The sequence below is a fragment of the Embiotoca jacksoni genome, unplaced genomic scaffold, assembly GCF_022577435.1.
Source record: "Embiotoca jacksoni isolate LCO1_2020_lvr unplaced genomic scaffold, fEmbJac1.0.p SCAF_2, whole genome shotgun sequence".
NCBI classification, from domain to species: Eukaryota; Metazoa; Chordata; class Actinopteri; family Embiotocidae; genus Embiotoca; species Embiotoca jacksoni.
In genome coordinates, this window is record NW_027185340.1 from 23,431,422 (window position 1) to 23,451,880 (window position 20,459).

At 40.3% G+C, this 20,459-nt stretch overlaps 1 protein-coding gene across 1 annotated transcript in view; it reads left to right on the forward strand.

Annotated features, from left to right (window-relative positions):
* The window catches only part of mao (monoamine oxidase), a 40,497-nt gene extending 20,348 nt beyond the window's left edge, over positions 1-20,149 (forward strand). Inside the window, exons 4-15 of the mRNA XM_069155114.1 lie at positions 7,873-7,977; positions 8,060-8,151; positions 9,328-9,469; positions 10,722-10,871; positions 11,760-11,919; positions 12,001-12,097; positions 12,776-12,829; positions 12,918-12,975; positions 13,069-13,166; positions 14,231-14,342; positions 15,650-15,712; positions 16,454-20,149. Coding sequence (XP_069011215.1) covers positions 7,873-7,977; positions 8,060-8,151; positions 9,328-9,469; positions 10,722-10,871; positions 11,760-11,919; positions 12,001-12,097; positions 12,776-12,829; positions 12,918-12,975; positions 13,069-13,166; positions 14,231-14,342; positions 15,650-15,712; positions 16,454-16,609 — 1,287 coding nt within the window. The 3' untranslated portion in view covers positions 16,610-20,149. The remainder of the gene's footprint in view (positions 1-7,872; positions 7,978-8,059; positions 8,152-9,327; positions 9,470-10,721; positions 10,872-11,759; positions 11,920-12,000; positions 12,098-12,775; positions 12,830-12,917; positions 12,976-13,068; positions 13,167-14,230; positions 14,343-15,649; positions 15,713-16,453) is intronic.
* Positions 20,150-20,459: the final 310 nt, after the last annotated feature.

Sequence of the window (20,459 nt, forward strand, 5' to 3'; positions counted from 1 at the left end):
GACTGTTGAATTCATCAAAATCAGTATTATAAGCTTAAAAAAAAGTTGATTAATTGCGAGGCTGTTGTATTTCTGGTAACTGCAGAATTTGAACTTCAAATTGAAATTGATGAGCATGTGATGCCTGCTGAGATCAGAGGCTCAGCCCGTTCTCAACCCAGAACTTCAAATACTGCTGTTTTGTAACAGTGAGATAAACACAAGATGCCTTCATTTGGCACCAAAAAACACAAGGTGAGATTCAGGAAGGGATCATGGTTGAGGTGAAATGTGACATGGTTGCTTTTTGGTTGGGGTTAGGCACCAAAATTACAAGGGGAGGGTTAGAAAAAGATCCTGGTTCATGTCTAAAAGAGTAGTATTATGTAAGTAACATTACGCAGATCATTTAAGTTACTTTACCTGCGTTACCTAAGTTAAATACTGTATGTAGGTAACTTATTTACGTTACATAAAAGACACTGAGATTATATGCTTTCTTGACTTGAACACTGACCTCCTGGATGTCCTGAGTACAAGTGAGCATGCGAAGAGTTTTGTCACATTGATAATGAGGAAAGCTCAACTTGTTCCACTCCTGTCCTGTACGACGCCGGTCATGAGACTGAAAGTTTTCTCTTGTCACCTTGGAAACAGAATTTAACAACAGCCGTGTAAACAAAACCTCCAGAATAGTCTGTCAGTCAGTCACGTCTGGTGGGATTTTTCCATCAACCGTGTTGTTGTGCTTTAGAGATATATTTTTGTTGATCAGGGGCAGTCGGTGCTAACTTCGCTGACAGCTACATAACATTTCTCGTGGCTCTTTCAAAATAAAAGCCCCATTATGTTCCACTTGTTAAACCCTTTTTAAAGTGAAGCAGCAGCATTGGGAAATGTTTGCATCATTGCAGTAACTTAACACAGCTCTGATATCGCTGTAGAAGAACTATCAGTGAACACTGCAATCAGTGTAAGCATTGTTTTATATACAAGTAAATCTCCAAAGGCAAACAACAAACTTTAAAACGGCAAATAAGTCAGAAATTAATACATGTAGCAATGTAATGACAAGTATAATTGCAACCATGGTGAGATGACAATAAAATGTCCTCATATGCTTATCTTGAGTACTGAAAGGTAATTATTGAAGGTAAACACGACTAGTGCAGACCAGAAAAATCTTCTGTAAAATAATAAAAAGGATTGTGACTGTGCTAAAAACTGAGCTCCGTCAAAACTTTATAATAACATCCATTCATTTGTTATGTTAAAAGCTTTTCTTGGAGTTCATGGTCCAATGAAAGGTAGAACATAAAATGAATTTCATCCAAATTACACAAGGTGACACTTTTTGCTCTCCCTTGCGACTCACATCGGGTTCAGCCGAAGGCGACACCACATCTTCCGTGAGCACAAAGAGGTCACCACTGAGGTGCTGATCACAGATCAGGTTCTGGTGACCTAAAAAGATGCTCTCTGACTTGGTTTACTTGATGTTTCTTCTGTCCTAACTTTCAGTGAAGTGTGGTTTCATAGTCTTCAGTGTGCTGGTCATCTGATCACTCCTTCACACTGATGCACTGTTGACTTGACCTACTTCAGCGGTGCCGTCAAATGCCACCAGCATGACGCTCGGCACAGACGGCAGCTGCAACATAAATCTCTGATGGACTTCCTGCTGTTATGAAGTTATATGTGAGCCCTGAATCCATCCATACTTGTGTGTGGGAGCTGTGTGTCTCCCTGGCTACTATCTCTGTAAGATCCACTCAAAGACTCACACGCACACACACACACACACACATACACACACACACACACACACACACACACACACACACACACACACACACACACACACACACACACACACACACACACACACACACGCCACTCGTAGCTTCCTGGCTGGTTTCTATGGCAGCATGGCTCATCAAAAGCTGGTCGTCCCTATCAGTGTCAGACAGTCTGTGTGTATTTTGGCATTCATGTATTTGCGCAGGCACCTGCGTAGAGGGGTGAGGGGTCAGCTGTGTTTTCTGTACCGCTGCCCTCACTGCTGACTCGGAAAAAATAATAATGCAGGTGAAAACTCTGTAGTTTTCTTATTTTCAGAAAATCCCACGAAAAGACCGAAACATACAATAAATTGATCCTGCTTAATGTCATATGTGCCTGAAACCTCATTCCTCTGTTCCATAGCTCTCCACTGTAAATACTGTAAATACTCAGGTGTCCAGTAAATGTGGAGTAATTCTCAGACTTATTTTTAAAAATATTTTTTGTTTATGAAATGTCCAAAAGTAAAAAAAAATAAAAAGCATCATCGTTTTCCAAAAGCCCAAGATACAAAATCTATCCTGTAAAATTTTGGGAGCTTTAAAGGCAGTGTGTGGATATCATCGTGGCTTTTTGTTTGCAGAAGCACAATCCACATTTAATTCCTGCACCGCTGCACTCATCAGCAGTTCAGAATAAATAAACTTGTACTTACGATTCAGCACAGAATTTAAAACACATCTGTCGCTGGATCACTACACAGTTGATTGTAAATACCTTTGGATTATCAGAGAAGAAATTCAGAAGAAGAATCTCTAAACAGACTCAGTGTGTGAAAGTGTGTTATCACATAGACAGGAGATCACAGAGCGCGGTATTTAGATTGATCAAACCTCAATGACAGTGTCCACATTTCTTCACAGGACAAAAGCTGGAGTAAAAGTAAACCAGCATGTGTCCCAAGCCATTGTGTAATTAGGGTTAGCTTTCCAGCAAGCCACGTAGCTAATCAGCTTTTCTATGGCAGCAGATTGTAATCCAAAAGGCCAATGCTAGTTTCCCTTATCAGCAAACTACTACCTAACAGGCAGCTGCAGCTCTCAGCACTGGATTTATTAACGTGGTATCACTATCAGAGATGGAGGAAACATACTTTGATTAAATACTATCCCACTTATCAGAGATTGAGAAAGAGTGTGGGATTGTCCCCTTCGCTGCTGCAGCACTGCGGATAGCATGCATGTTTGCACGTTCACTAGTCCGATGAGGAAAAGAGCTCATGACTGAATCTTAGCTATTAAAATGAACATGTTTCATTGTTATTGCCTGATAAGGAAAGATAAGTCCCTTATCTGTTTCCATATGTTGAACTTAAGTGCACACATGTTTCTGTTTGTTACTTTTGGCTGAGTCATTTAAAGTATTTTTAAAGGTCTCTTGGAGGACCCTCCACCCGGATCAAGTTGCATCTGTTTTTAAAACCCCGTCTACCTTTTTAGAAGACTGCAGAGCGTGGTACAGTCTCTGAAGAGGCCACATGACACAAGCCTGGCTCCGCTCAACTCATGCTAACAGCTTCAGTCGTCACTGTGACTACAGTCTGGAAACCCTGTCCCTATAAGGGTTTGTTCAGACACTCTGAAGGGAGGGCCAATCAGCGGCCATCAGGGATGAAGGTTGGTCGGTGCAGATTGGGTAAAGGCTGCTCCAACAGTTACAAAATGAACCCGAGGTCGACAACTGGAAATAATCCTCTGTGGATTACAGACCCATATATTCCCAGGGTCTGTTATTATCAGTCTAGTCTGGTACTACAACAGTTTAAAATGCATGTAGCATTCCTGTTGCATCGTATTTAGTATTTATCGTTTGATAACATCAGCGTTTAATGATTTATTTTTTTACAAGGCTTATCTGTATATTACTGTTTTTAATAGGCGGAAGTAAAAATAATTGTTTTTATTTTGTTTATTTCTCTCGACCTGGTGATGAGGACAGACAGACGTATTCTGTTTCTCCCAGACTTCTCTTATACATAAAGGCTTATTAATTTTGAGCTCACGGTTGTGCAGCAGTTACTCATTGAATTTGAGGATGTTGTCTCAGGTGAAAATTTAAAAAAAAAACTGTCTGGGGAAAAAAAAAACATTAAGCTGAATATCCAACATTTGACATGTTGTGTCCTTTAAAGTTGGTATGAACTGCTGCCCCACTTCTAGCAGACACAAAGTGACAGTAGTATGTATTTGGAGTTGTGCTGTAACGTCCATTCATTGGGCTCCAGCAGCTCAACATGTGGCTCTACAGCTGTTAGATGCTGCTGACTTTGTGTGTTTGGTGCTGAGCATGTAGTGTACGTGAAATTCATCAGAGCCACCAAAATGCTCAGTGTAACGTCAGGTGATAACTCTGTGAGTTTGTCTCTATTAGTTACACTTCTCACAGCAATATTGCCAACACAACATTTACATCTACAGTATTTGAAGTTGCCTTTTTGGCAACCTGATGAAAGCCAGTACAATATTAATTTACTTTTTAGCTCTGTCCTGCGACACATATCTGTCTCTTTAGCTGCCACGTGCTCCACGATATGACTGCAGTTATATAACACTTATGAGAGATGTGAGTGAAGCTGTTTGCCATAAAAAACAAGATAAAGACACTAAATCATTGCAGGGCTATCAGGTAACATTTGTACAGGAGTTATATCAAAGTTTTTCTGCAAACATGTGGAAACAATAATTGTGAGAGCTGCCAGTAAGTAACAATGGTAAAACAAAAACAGAACTGCATCTTGACCTTTAACCTTTTTTTGACCCACTGTTAGTATATAAATATTAATGAGAGTATCTTTCAGGCCAAAACAGTGTATGATTAGGCAGTCCAATAATAGACAATAGATCATTTGTTTACAGCACAATTACGAACATATGGTTTGCGTAGGCGTAAGGTTGAAGGTGAGCGTCACTTCTTCCTCCGTCTGTTCATCCGATTGACTGTCAGAAACAGCTTCCACTCTGCGCTACACTTACCTGTCCTCATGTTGTGTTTGGTTGATGCTCTGAGTGAGGCTGACTAGTCACTGACTGATGTGGGAACAGATGCTGCCCTGCATCCTCTCCCTCCCCTCCTCTGCTCTCCTCCTTCTGCATTCACTTGGCCAGCATCACCATGGTGACGGACCTGTTGTTCCACGGCAACGGACAGCTCTGAGCACAGGGCAGCGGATACTGTACGCTGTGAGACCCATCATCATCATCCCTCTCTGTCTGTCTCTCAGTGGTGTGTTGCATTACAGCAGAAACCAGACATGATGATTCATTAAAAAAAAAGAAAAAAAGGAAATGTCTTAATGTTGCAGTTGCCGGAGGGTTCGTTGTTGTTAGAAAATACTAACAGGAGAAACTTGAATGTTCACCGACTTCAATTAACTTTGATGAGCTGTCTCTTTCCGTGTCTTTAAGTTCGTACATACAGCCTCACCTAAGTTGGTTATGCCATTGTTTTTGGTAAATTATTGTCCATCCATCCTTTATCAATTTTTTTTTATCTACTCAGAGTGATGATTGCGCAGTAATTGTTATAACTCAGTTCATCTGAGGAAAGAGTATCTCAGATCAACCATAAAGCAAAGGTGACTCCGGGTGATGGAACTGATAGACACCGATAGACATCCTGACCAGGAACAAATGGTTTAAAGCGTATTTACTATTCTTTCAATGGAAAACAGGTCAAAAGAAGGTGACACGTACGCAGTTAAAAAATAAACATTGTTTTAAAGATTATGGTTTATTTAATTTGACCCTTCCTTGTCTAAATATACACACTGCTGTGATTAACATCACATTTGATTGCAGAGCTGCTTTCACACTTTTCAAACACAGAAAAAAGGCACAGTACAGCACCAAGTTATATTTAACCAACAGAAGTCACATCCTCAAATGGTTTATTTGGGCTTTTACTGATCTTGTCATTTGTCTGATAGATAAAAGAAAAAACTGAGTTTATAAGTGACATAATAATATTGTTGGAATACTGTGTTTCAGGTGCACAAGGCAAAAGAAAAGGACATTTTAAAAACAATTAAGAACAGTGATTAATACATTAAAAACAGTGATTAAAACATTAAGCAAGCTAAAAAAAAAATAGGATAAAAGTTACAGTGCAGTTTAAGACATCCTCAAGTCTGGTTCAGTGAAAGGCAGCAGCAAACAGAAAAGTCTAGTCTTGATTTAAAGGAGCTGACGGTCTCAGCAGACCTGCAGGTTTCTGGGACTTAGTTCCAGATATGTGGAGCATAAAACTGAACGCTGCTTCTCCATGTTTAGTTCTGATTAAACATGAGTTTAAGGCAAACTCCATCTGCCTTAAAAAGATGTCTGCGCTCCCAGAAAAGGTAGAATTTGTTGATAAAATGCACTGAATGGACAGTACATACAGTTGAAAGCCATTTGTTCAGTGCAAACAGCCTGCTGAATCGTTGGTGTCTGTGAAATGTAACATCTCCAGTGTAACTTAAGTTGATAGAGATGGACCCACATTGTGTAACCCTCCACACCCCACACACACACACACACACACACACACACACACACACACACACACACACACACACACATACACACACACACACATACACACACACACACACACAATTGTATTGCTGAGTTTAGTAAATACAAACTAGCAACCAAACTTCACATGAGACTGTTGTCAGTATCTGATTGGTGTTGGTATCCAGTCACTTTTACCCATGAAAAGAAAAGAAGACTTTATGGCCAGATAACAGTTGAGAAACTCTACATAGCCACATATGTTACATAACTGAACATGAAATAAAAAGAAATAAAATGGGATAATTGATGGTTTGATGCAAATGTGGTCGGGAAACAGTCTCAAATAAAACAATAAAATGACAAGCCAATCTTGCCAAAGTGACATTATTGGTTTATTATTACTGTAGATTGAGCCAGTAAAACATCACGAGGGAGATCTAGAGGGTTTCTACTGTGGGCCTGTAGGAACATGATTATAGTGTCCACTGCGAGGCGGCTGGCAGTCACACAAAGGCTTCACTATATGTAGATGATCTTCTTTTTCTGTCAGGAAAAAGCTAAAGTTTAATGGGCTTTGAAACAAATGTACTTGTCAAGCTAAATGTCAATGATGTTACGCTACAGAGATTATGGGAGGTTGCATCAACACACATGCATGAACAGGCGCATACAGTTCTGTTCCTCCACACAGCTGAGAGGCCGTCGTTAGAAAGCAATAAAAAGAGATCTGGAGCTGCACCAAATACTTGTTGAATGTCCGCATCAGAGAACTGACATTAATGACCTTGATCACCCTCCACACACACACACACACACACACACACACACACACACACACACACACACACACACACACACACACACACACACACACACACACAGTCACTTTCACTTTCACCATGTATAGGTGTGGTTGAGAAATGTAGCAACTGTGACACTCTTATTAATCTGTGATGACTCTTAATCTTTGAATAATAGATAACAATGTTCCTCCCAATTCTTTGAATACTGTTTACAGACATTCTGACTAAGCATATTTGAAGGTTAACCAAAGGTTGACTGATGTAAAACCACCATTATTAACCATTTCCTATCTATAAACTGTCTCCACCCCGATGATTTAACCTGGATGTATGAGCAGGGTGGGACAGAATAAGACAGATCACAGCAGGATATGAAAGCAGTTCAGTTTCAGAGGCAGCAGCTCTGTAAGGTTAGATGGCCGTATACAGTTCATTACTTATTAAATTATACTTTAAAAAGAACTGACAAAAACAAGTCACTCCTGAGGTACAAACTGGGCAGAACTTCTGCAATGTCAGACATCATATCTGGCAAGATCAACAAAGCGTGTTGACAGTTCACTGCAGCAGCCAAAGTCCAATAACAAGTTGTGCTAGTCTCCAAAGTGTTGACACTGAGCAGACAGAATATAATATACTGTTTTGAATGTCAGATGAATGTGAGAAAGTTAATTGTTCAGTTAGTCGATGACTATATGATGACTGTAAGAATATATTTTGTATTATTGTGGTTATGATGATGTGTCCAACAGGGAAAGTCGTACCCGTTCAAAGGCTCCTTCCCTCCCATGTGGAACCCCATCGTCTTGTTGGACTTCAACAACCTCTTTAGGACAATGGATGAGATGGGCAAGGAGGTGAAGACAGACTCTCTATTGTTGTTTGCTTTGATTCTCTCTACATGGATGTTTGGTGTTTGAACCTTGTCCTGTGTTTCAGATTCCCAGAGAGGCTCCCTGGAGAGCTCCCCATGCCGAGGAGTGGGACAAGATGTCCATGAAGCAGCTCTTTGAAAAAATCTGTTGGACCAGGTAACACATAAAAAAAAAAAAGGTTTCCATTACTGTGCTCACTTTGTGTTTCTTATTTAACCCCTAAACTCTCAGAAACAGCCAGAGAGAAAACTCTTCCCCTGTATTACACACTGGTATCAGCTCATTGTAACAAACATTGCAAAATGGTAGTTTCTGCCTTTTCAGTTAAATATATACTGAAAACACTGTTTTCACTATTAGAGTCTAACAAAGGAAATGCTTCCTACCTTTTAGTAAGAAAGGGCAGATGTTGACCAGGCCCAGAATCACATCAAAGCCTTTAATACACCCGTCAGTCCACTAGAGGATACCGTGTCAGTTTCAAGTTTTGCCCTGCCTCTGATTGAAAAGTACCAACAAGTTACCTAACATAAAGTTCATGAGCATGTCTTTAGTTTTGGTAGGTACTTGGTCAAGAGAATTTGGTCACATTTTTTCTTGGAATAAATTGAACATTTTTGAAACTTTTTAATGCAAAATCACAAATATGAACTTCATGGTGGTACAGGATGAAAAGTCAGGGAATCACCAAAATCATTTGGATTCACCCATCTGGTACATTTCTATACTAAATTACATTGCAATTAACCCAACTGTAATTGAATGCTTTCCGTCTGATCTAAAGCTGACAGCCAGATCAACATGTGTTTTACCTCTAGAACCATGATGCCATCATGACTTCTAATACATAGCTGTACAAAACCTGAATTATGATATGAAGAGTTGCATGATTTTCAGTTTCCACCTCGATGGTGATGGTGGAACCATGATGGCAGGCTGTGGACCTGAATCATGTCAAATCTAACTGCTTTCTAAATATAAAATCAGCAACCTGATAAATAACGAGATTATAGTGTGTACAGTTGTCAAAACAACAATTCTGCTCTCGAGAATTTACACTCATTTTATATTTAAACCACCCACAGAACATTAAAGTACAACTGTGTGTCAGCAAATCAGGACAAACATGAAATTACAACAAACCTGAAAATCCCCTTGACAGTGTGCTATGTAATTATAAATAGGATGGTTTTAGACTGGGAAAATTAAACCAAAATCAAAGTCTGATGGTTCACATACTAGTGTAGGATCACATAGATAATACAAGAAGACAATCACAGCTACAAAGTGCTTTTTAAGTAAATCGTACTGTCCCTTTAATCCCTCTTCTAGGACTGTTCGTCAATTCGCCACACTGTTTGTGAACGTGAACGTGACCTCTGAACCCCACGAGGTGTCGGCTCTGTGGTTCCTCTGGTACGTGAAGCAGTGCGGAGGGACCATGAGGATCTTCTCCACCTCGAATGGAGGACAGGTACGTCTGCACGAATGCGTTTGTGTGTGGTATTCACCATATTTTATGTACCAACTGAGTTTGAAAGTGCGTCTAACCCAAATATTCCAACGAGGATATTTAGGATAATCATTTGTATATTTAAATTGATTCCCACCAAACAAGGGATACAAATCACAAGTTTTCCTGGAACTCTCTCTGTAAAATGGGGGATAGAAGACAGAGGCCAGAAGTGGCCTGCCAAGAAGTGGACTTGAGCTCACTGTGTCCTGCAGAGACACATTCATTCATGCAAACACGAGACTGAGCATCAGTGAGAGATCCCATAGCTTCTAAATCAGCTCCAGTACATTTACCTTTAGTCTGCTCCCGATCAGCCCAGCATAATTATGAGCCTGACAAAAGATGTTTTCTTGGAGCGCCGGGGCGAGCACATTCTGCTGATGTTCTTTCTGGAGCTGAGTGGCCCTGTTGCCATAGACACTGAGGACTGGGATTGTGTTTTGGTAAATAGATGACATTGTGAATAGATGACATTGTGGCCAGCTATGTAGGCGTTTCCTGTTTGCTAGACCTTCTTATTTAACACATGTTAATGGCTGTATGCCTGGCTGTGTATACGATATAAACACACATAGATTTTGTTTGTTATGCATATGGAGGCTCATTTTGTATTCATCACTTTCAGCTCAGCTTCCCAGTGGAACTGCAAAAATAAACTCATCCATCATCAAACAAGCCTGTGCTCACCTTGTTTCACTGCCACGACCGATTTAGGTTTAGCTACGAATTATTCAGAGAATGGCAACAAATTCATGCAAATGTCCCAGTGGAATGCACACAATGTGTTTGTGATCAGGGAGAACGGAGGGATGTTGACACTCGCCATATGGAAAAGGTCACTGCCGTTTACATTTTGTGTATCAGAGCTTTGGCAGCACTCGTTCCACTCACTCAGTCTCCTCTTCATCCAGCAGTTACTGGCCTCAGTTCTACAAACACATTATAGGAAATATAAATAGGAAGAGAAAGAAAGAGGATGGATTGAGGATAACCGGTGTGTTACACCAAAAATAATCAACAGATTTTATCAACTTCCCTCCTAAATGTCGGTTTTATTAGCCCACTGGAATAAACTCGACCCAATATGCAGTAACTATATAAATATCTTGCAGCGCACAGGAAGAAGGTCAACTAGATCCATACAGTCTTGCTGCATCTGCCCTCTGTGGTGGTGGTGACTGACCTCTGCTCTCTTCATCTCCCTCTGCAGGAGAGGAAGTTTGTCGGCGGCTCCAGTCAGATCAGTGAAGGCATGGCCCAGGAGCTGGGCGACCGCGTCAAGCTCCAGTCTCCGGTCTACCAGATCGACCAGACGGGAGACTTGGTGGTGGTGGAGACGCTGGACAAACAGACGTACATGGTCAGTACATTACAACAGTCTCACTGTAGAACTTCCTTCGGTTTACCATTAAGAACTGGTCTTAAGTCTAATTTTGACTTCACTTTAGTTTTTTCATTTAGTGTTACTTAAAGTGAAATATTGTACTTTTATACACTACATTGATTTGACGTCTGTAGAGAGAGGCATTCTCCCGCTAAACTTCTCAAGTGGTTTCATTAAGATGAAAATGTTTGAGGCCCAAAGACGTCCAATTATGAAATATTTCACAAAAAAGCTGATATAAGAGAAAAGGCAAACAACTGAAAGCAGATTTGCAAAGGAGAACTGTGTTTATTTTCTTTTTTGCCTCCGTTGAATCCATCAGGATTCATCAAAAGCCAAAATGTGACTCAAATATGGATGCATCAGTATAAAGAATGAAGTATTATGATAAATAATATTTTTTTCAGTCATAGGGATCATTTGCAAATGGAAAACAAGTGTTTACATTTTGGTGATGATACTTCTGTACTTTAGTATATAGGATTTTTAATGCAGGACTTGTACTTGCAACAGAATAATTGTACTTTTACTGTAAACAATCTGAGTACAGCAGATCAGCTATATTGGTTTTTTTTATTAATAAATCATTATCTTTCTATTGGTGTGTAAGGAAAAAAATACTTGTTGTATGTGTACACTGCATAATGCAACATAATGTAGTCTTGATGTGACACATCCTGAGAGCAAAGGACTAATATGTTTGCACAAATGTGACTCTTCCACCAACAGTGTGAAATGTAAATATTTTGCTGCCATCTACTGGTTGCTTGGCAACCTACCACCACCGAAATGTGATGCAACTCCCTCTGTCCTGTCTCTTGAAAAAAAAAAAAAAAAGATATCTTTTTTGTACGTCTGTCTCAGGCTAAGTACTTGATCTTGGCCACTCCTCCCGGTCTGAATCTGAAGATGCACTTTAACCCCGAGCTGCCGCCGCTGAGGAACCAGCTGATCCACCGCGTCCCCATGGGCTCAGTCATCAAGTGCATGGTCTACTACAAGGAGAACTTCTGGAGGAAAAAGGGTACGCAGGAGGTGGACGGTGTGGACAGGATGAAACGCTGCAGGAGGTGACGCTGTTTTGAACGTTTTCTTGTGTCACCAGGTTACTGTGGCAGCATGGTGATCGAGGAGGAAGACGCTCCCATCGGCCTGACGCTGGATGACACGAAGCCTGATGGGAGTGTACCAGCTATTATGGGGTGAATACAAAGCTCCAGACAGTTCTCTGCAAAATGATATACTTAATACTATGTTTACATTATGTACACTACATGAGCAAAATATGGCGCCCGAAAACATTGCATCTACATGTGATTGTCTCATTTCAAGACGAGGAGAGTTGAAGGATAAGAGTGGTATTGTTCTATATTGTTTAAACTATCAACCATTTCCACTAAAGACTAAAAGCAGCAACATGTTTTTCTGTTGCTTCATACTTTCTGATTTCCCTTTCATGTGTGGCATCTGCTACACTTCCTGCAAAGGGGGTTTAAAAATAAACAAAAAACATACTGTGTCATCTGTAGATTAAATTTAGTAATTTATACAGCTGGACATTGCACTAAAACTGGAGTAATTACTGCATCATATTGGGACTTTTTTCATCAGTAGATTAACATGCATGTGGTGAACGAGTGAAATACACAGCAGGGCAGTTTGAACAACTAAAGAGCTCTATGGCACAGAAGAATGGCATGCTGCTGTCCAAAATATTAATGTGGTGTTGCATCTTAAATAGAACAAGAAATTAGACCACGAGTACAGAAGAAGAACAAGAAGATTGTCTGGACAAATGTGGCCATGTAGTGTAAATAATGTGTAACTGCAACGTCGCATATTTACTACTTGATAATATTTCTCTTTTCTCTTTCCCACAGATTCATCCTCGCCCGCAAGTGCAGAAAGCTCTCAGGCTTGTCGAAAGAAGAGAGGTAGAAAACATGGCTGAGACAATACAGCAGATTACAACACTATTATAAACCGCAAGATCGCTTTAATCCAAACTGTTGCTGTGTTCAGGTTGGCAAGGATCTGTGAGATTTACTCCAGAGTGCTCGGCTCAGAGGAGGCGCTGCATGTAGGTTTGGATGCAGAGGAACACATCGTCACACGGCTACAGTGGATCAGTTCGGCAGTTAAAACCATCTCTGTGTCCACTTGTGTCTTTCAGCCGGTGCACTATGAGGAGAAGAACTGGTGTGAAGAGGAGTACTCCGGAGGCTGCTACACAGCCTATTTCCCCCCGGGAATCCTTACCCAGTTTGCCAAGTAAGTCACACACACACACACACACACACGCACGCACACACGCACACACACACACGCACACACACACACACACACACACATACACACACACACCCCTATGCATGTTCATTGGCTATTTGCAATTTACATTTACATTATTTCGATTTAATGCCTAATAACCGGCCAGGTCACAGATTCATGGTTAATGTCTGAAATTAATTCATGAGCATTAATGGATTTTTTTATTTTTTTTTTTTTATTTTTTTTTTATTTTTTATCTCTCTGGATAAATGGAGGACATTGAATACACTTTTTTTTTTTTTTAGTTTTTAAAAATAATTTTAATTTTACATTTCCTGGTTGTGGCGGCACAGTGGTCCAGTGTTTAGCATTGTTGCCTCACAGTAAAAAGGTTCTGGGTTTGAGTCCAGGCCTTTCTGTGCAGAGTTTGCATGTTCTCCCTGTGCCTGCGTGGGTTCTCTCCAGGTACTCCAGCTTCCTCCCACCATCCAAAGACATGCGTCTCAGGTTAATTGGTGGTTCTACAAATGTCCCTTAGGTGTGAATGAGAGCGTGAATGGTCTTTGTTTCCGTCTGCCTCTATGTGGTCCTGTGATGGACTGGTGACCTGTCCAGGGTGAACCCTGCCTTCACCCAATGTGAGCTGGGATAGGCTCCAGCCCCCCAGTGACCCTGTTCAGGATAAAGTGGGTATAGATAATGGATGGATGGATGGATTTCCTGGTTGCCACACTTATTGTCCCAAATTCCTACCTAATATCTAAAAGCACAGTGGTTTTAATGTGCACAGGGCGCACTCAGTTGTAATATAAATAAAAGTGTAGTTGCCATATACTTTTATTAATTACAGCAGCAGTGCCCAAAAAGTTTCCAATGTTTTTGAGTTTTGTATTTGTATGGGACAGACCTTCGTGCTGGATGACAAGCAACTTCACATGTAAATCATAAACATGAGCGTCCACACACCAGGGGCCGCTGCAGAAAGGGGTGAAAACAAAACAGTTCAGGCTGAAATCTGTGAAACTCTGTAAGCTCTCATGTTTTCTGTCTTTCCCTGTCCCCAGAGTGCTGAGGGAGCCGGTCGGCAGGTTGTACTTTGCAGGCACAGAGACAGCTACAGAGTGGAGTGGCTACATGGAGGGAGCAGTACAAGCTGGAGAGAGAGCAGCCAGAGAGGTCAGAGCACAAACAACCTTCAAACAATTTAACTTCACGTCCACTATTCACAACATGGAAGAGTGGAGTTCTACTTCTACTTTAAACATCATTAGGAGCCGGTAGAGCCTGTGTGTGTACATACCAGCTGGGATGAGTGTCTGATGGTGTCACTCATCGTCAGCCTATCAGCTGACACACCTGGTAGATATTAGCTGCTGTACACTAGCACTGCCTGAATCAGATTTAGGTTGGGTGCGTTTAAGAAAAAAAAACTTCTTAGAGTTTGAGGTTCATGTTGGTCCATTATTAAATGAATTAAGTCATTCACTTCATGTTTCAGTGTCTCTCTGTCCACTTCATGATGAAACACAGAGCCGACAGAAGAGAACAAACCGCAAAGAACAAACCAAACAATGAAACAACCATTTAACCAACAGCAAGACCAGCATTATAATTCATTATTAACATAGGACATTAAACAAGTTGCTGTTTTAAACAAAATAGTTAAACTGAGCTTCACCTCAATTAGCTGCCTCAGAGAAATCCTGCTTTTATATTAATTCATTAGGAAGGAATTAATACCCAAGTAGTTTTACTGAAATGCTGAATTTTTTTCCCTCTGTTTTATTTATCGAGTTTATCAAACTCTCTGTCCGGTTCTCCTTTGAGAGCCCAACTTTTCACACCTTTAACAAATTAATGAGCAACTGCAAAAGGAGAATTAAACATGCAGCGTTTAGACACTGATGTATTAATAGTGAACTATCGAGCAGGAGAGGGTTAGTCAAAGAAGTGGCGTGTTTGCCTTATGAACTTCATGTGTATTTGTTTTTAATTTCCTCTTTGGACGTGTCCTTCTGTCTGAATAATCCCTGCAAATGTGTATCTTGATTGCCATTCAAACACCAGAGCACACTTGTTTGGTTATGATTCCTTCATGATCAATCTTTCAACTCCATATTTTCTCCCTCATTAGGAGGGCCCGCCTCCATGTTAGAGAACCAGTGACTGGTGCTTATTCATTCTGCTGACTTAAATGCTTGAACTCCCCCTGAACACTCCTGCACCACCTGTTGCTTTCAGTTTTTCTCCTCCTGCAGCAGCATAAATTGCGGTCTCAGGAGATTTTCTGAGTGTTCACGTTCCTCCGTGTTGTTGATTTCCGCCACTGCTGGGGAGTTTGTGAGCTAAGCAGCAGTTTAGTCTACACTTTGGTTCAGGACAAACACAAGTGGGGTTACAGCAGCCAACTCAAATGCATTATATCACTTTGAAACCAACGGTTGCAAATTTTGTGTCGTGACTCACACAGCATGTTCTTGCAGGTCTTGTGTGCAATGGGTAAAATCCACCAGAGTCAGATCTGGCAGACGGAGCCTGAGTGTGAGGTAAGGAAAACCAGATGAAACTCTTCTTTTGCGCCACACGATGTTTGGCTGTCTGATGTGGAATTTAACAATTGTGGGAGAAACACAGAGAAACATTTGGCCCTACTTGGTACTGTGAAACAATAAATGACCAATGGATGATTTTGGAGCTTTGGTGACAACCTGCTGCAAAATTCAGGCAGCTGCCAAGTCTAACATCTGCAAAACTAACCAACTAGAAAACAGAATGTGAAATGACCTGGAAGACACTGGGTAGTGCAACATGTCGTAATGACTTTTATGAATAAAGTTTAGGACGAGAAAAACACACACACACACACACACACACACACACACACACACACACACACACACACACACACACACACACACCTATAAAACATGATGATGGAGGCAGCATGGATAAAAGGTTTGTGGGGCTGGTACAACAGAAAACGATGCAGTTAGATTGTCCAATTATACAAGCAGCACACATGCATGACATGAGCTGATGACGTGTCTCTGCTTTCATGTACTTATTTTCTGTCGACATACTGTTTATCATAGCTCTACAATTCACCGGGCAGTCATCGCACAATCTGTCATGCTTCAAAATGAAGGCAAACACTCTGACACAGGTTGAGACGCAGACTTTATCAGAGCTTCGCACCGTGACATTTAATGAAGTTTTACCCTCATTGTTGCCAAACAGTCTAAAGGCTCTTAACTTAAACCTCGCTCCGCCTTCTTTTCCTCCTGCAGGAAGTGCCAGCCTTCCCCTTTGTCACCACCTTTTGGGAGAGGAATTTGCCTTCAGTCTGTGGTCTCCTCAAGTTCATGGGAGTCTCCACCGTCCTGTCTGTTGCCACCGCGGCCGGCCTCGTGGCCTACAAGAAGGGCCTCCTCCCTCGGAGCTAAACTGCCAACGCCCATCCACTCACTCCTCTGCATCTGAAGGGGACACATCTTAATAGACACTGTACTCGTTTACCTCTAGTGCACTACTACAAAGCGGTGAACTACGTAGGGTATAGGATGGGTTTTTTTAGAAACAGTGCTGTAAGAAAGACTGTTCAGCAAAAACACTAACACGCTGTCATTTTGAGCACTGTTTGTCCACAAAAAGGAGAGGGCATGAAAATAGTGACGGGCTGATTGAAAGTTAAGAGATGCTAGTTAGAGAGGAGTGAAGAAGACTTAACTTCAGTTTAAATCTACATTAAATCTAAGACTCAGATTGTGAAACCAATGAAGGAAAAAGATCTGAATCATTTCTTAAGATGAAAAAGTATATATATACATAGATATATATATATATATCATCACTTACTATTGCATTGCCAATGAATTCACCCTCTTGATTACATGTGAGTTGAACTCATGCTTACTCTATGTGTGTGAGCTTTGTCTGTATGCTTTGGTGAGCATGCATTTGTGGGTGTGTGTTTGTCGAAATTATTGTACAAAGTGTGCATGTGTGTGTATGTGTGTGTATGTGTGTGTGTGTGGGAGTGGGAGTGTGTGTTTGTTTTCATGTGTCTAATTACCTCTGCTGATTTTAGGTGCTGATTTATTCTGGCCAAGCAGCTGTAGCTGTTTAATGAGATCCAATAACACGAGAAGAGAATAGAAATAGTGCCATTGATCATTACACAAATTACAGAGGAGGTTAAAGGATAAGGCTGGGGTTACTCTAGTATTTTCTTACTGTCAACAAATCCCATGAAATGACAAAAAAAACATTAAAAAACAATGAATTAATTAAGGATTAAGTAATTTAGTATTAAGTTTGGCTGTGTAGCTAAAGCCTTATTTAGCTTGTTTCATTGAGTTATAGAGCTCCAAAACCCATTCAAAACATCAGTCATTCACACCTTTGCACTGCTTCTAAATAGGACACCAAATATGCACTATTCAGACTAAACAGAAAATTCTACCTGGTGTTATTTGCGCCAATTTGCGTTTTGGCAGTTTCTATAAAATAAACCACAGTTAATGGCTTTAATAAAGAATTCACATCTACCTTTAAAAAAAATAAAAAATAAAATAAAATATTGAAAGTTTGCAGATCCGTATTCCCAGACCAGACAACTGTAACATATTTCAACTTCATTTTGATGTTCACATTTTGGTTCAAAATGGCGACGGGAAGATACTTTGATTGATTTAAAAAAAAATATTTTGCATATCTGGATCTCATAAGTTGCAAGTATTTTTGAGAGCTGCATTTGTTTGATAATGAGCAACAAATTGTAGATGTCACACACCAGCAAGCAAAGGTGTGGCTGTATTTATGCAGTTACTTGTATTTTGGAACTTTTTGTTGATGTTGAGTTCTTGGACTCATCTCAAAACTCACCAGGAAGGCAATTCTTCATGTTATGTTTCTACAGTTTCTCTCTTTTAGCCTTAGTTCTCTGTATCTATACCGCTCAAATATTGAGCTTAAATGAAAACTTTTGCAACTTGTGTGAATGCATCAAGTCAAGCCCATTGTATTCTTATATATGCAGTAATTGTAAAATTTCAATTAGAATTAAATAAGAGACACTTTTAATTGCAGATCCTCAACTCAGATATCTCTGATTAGTGAACCAAATCCACAGCTTAAAATAGTAACAATGGTTTATATTCACTTCCCTTTCTGAAAGATTCATGTCGTCAGGTGGAACGGGCCAGAAAGTATTGACAGACAAGACAAATTAATTGTTGGTTTTCATGGGATTTGTTGCTAATTAAGAAAAATATAGACGAAAAAAGATAAGAATAAGAAGAATAATGCCAGCATTATACTCTCATTAAAACCTTTATTTGGGGGTAATGTAGTGCTATTGATCAGCCCTGTATGGTTATATTTTTGGTAAATATAATGGAAGCATTTGAATGTAATTTCTTTTCAGACTAGAAAACACATTACTTGTTGCATTGTTAAGATAATCAGACTTTTGACATGTATGTTTTTAGCTTTTACCTGCTCTTATTCCAAATTTAGATTACCACACAGGGTTGCACTGCAGCTGAACAAAACTACACAATGTGTTTTTTTAAAAAGCCACAAATCTGCCATGATATCATTGGAAGCCATTTTAGAGCAATCCACCATGTAACGTTGCGACCAGACCTGCAGTTGCTCGGTAAAGGCCTTCAACAAGAGTGCTGGACTCTGTTAACTTTACATTACTGCACCTATCACATGTTTTACTGTATCATTTACTTAATGAGAAATCTAATGAGTTTTAATCACATAGAATTTAGCTCATGTTCTGTAAGAAACATTCTGATTTGTTGAAGGAAAATAAATGTAAATACATCTTATTCCCAGAAAGATTGAACAGACATTTAAGAGAAACAAAATTCATACTTCACAACTGAAAATCACAGCTTGATTTGTTGCTGTAGACATTAACTGTTGGCCACGTTGCGAGCACCTCAACATTTGTCTGAGTAGAAGTTGTGTTTTTTTGTAACGTGATGGAAATCTGATGTTGGAGGTAGCTGTGAAGAAAACATCTATTCATGCATCTGTAATGAAGGCCAGTGCACTGTCGGCGCGGCTCCGCCCGATGCCAGACTCATGCTGTTCTTGTCCCAAAGACTGGTGTTTGTGAGTGTAGTTTATCTGTTGTGCCTTAATGGAAGTTGGTGTGTTTTTGTCATTTTTCTCAAGTGCCTGTGTGACTCTTGACACTCTCTGCCCTTGCCCCCCTGTCCTCCTGACTACACTGGAAGTCAGAGGTCAGATGGACCAGGTCATTGGTTGAAGACATCATCAGTAACATTTAATATATATGGGACGCCTAAAAAAATAACTTGTCCCTCAAATCGTGTCCATTTTAAAGTTTTCCCCCCACATTACCCGAGTTATGTCCTCACTATAAACTTGACTCAGGTGAAGCCGGTTGTATAAACAGCTGTGATTAATAAAGCTCAGACTGTTGGGGTGATCGAACTGCTCATCTCTATTAAAGCCAAGTCAGTGTGTGCTTTTGTGATTGCAGTGCTTCACTATCTGTCTCCCCTTGCTGTGGTGCCCTCGTGTCTCTCTGGCTGTTTCAATTCACCTCATCTGCACTGACCTTTGACCCTCCATTTCTCATGCGCTCTTCCAGGCCAACTGTAGAAGTAAGGATTGGACAATGATGTGACATTTGAACCCCTCATTATAAGTCTTCTTATTTACAGTTGGCTAATGTCAGTGAACAAAGAAAGGCAGCACCCTCTGTCCATCCTCTCCAGACTCCAGTTGTGACACCGAACCATCAGCAGACATAGCATAAGGCTATTAATCATCTGATCCCTCTTTATTTTTTTTCTGGAGATAGTCAATCTTGTCCTTCTGTGCATATGAGCCTCCATAACCATTCCTATGACTTGCTCTTTGATGTCTTTGGTTCCTCAAACAACGTTGGTGATATTTCAAAGAAAAAATGTGAAATAAATCTTTTACTCATCTTAAAATGTTCTTGTGTATCATTGTGTCAGAATAAACATGTTGTCAACTCGGAGCAGTGGAACTGCTGCTGATGCCAGAGGGGTATGTGACCAGATTCTGGAGTAGTTCAGCTAATTACAAAAATGTAAATTATAAGAATATGTAAGGCAAATGTGTATATACACTATATACATATATTTAGTGTATTCACCATCACAGTAATCTGTAATCAAGAAGCAGGTGAGGTGGGTGTGGTAGGCAGAAGACTGATGCTGACTGATGGGCTCATATTTACGTGTAGACGAGAATAGTCCATATAAATGGCGCCCTCTTGTG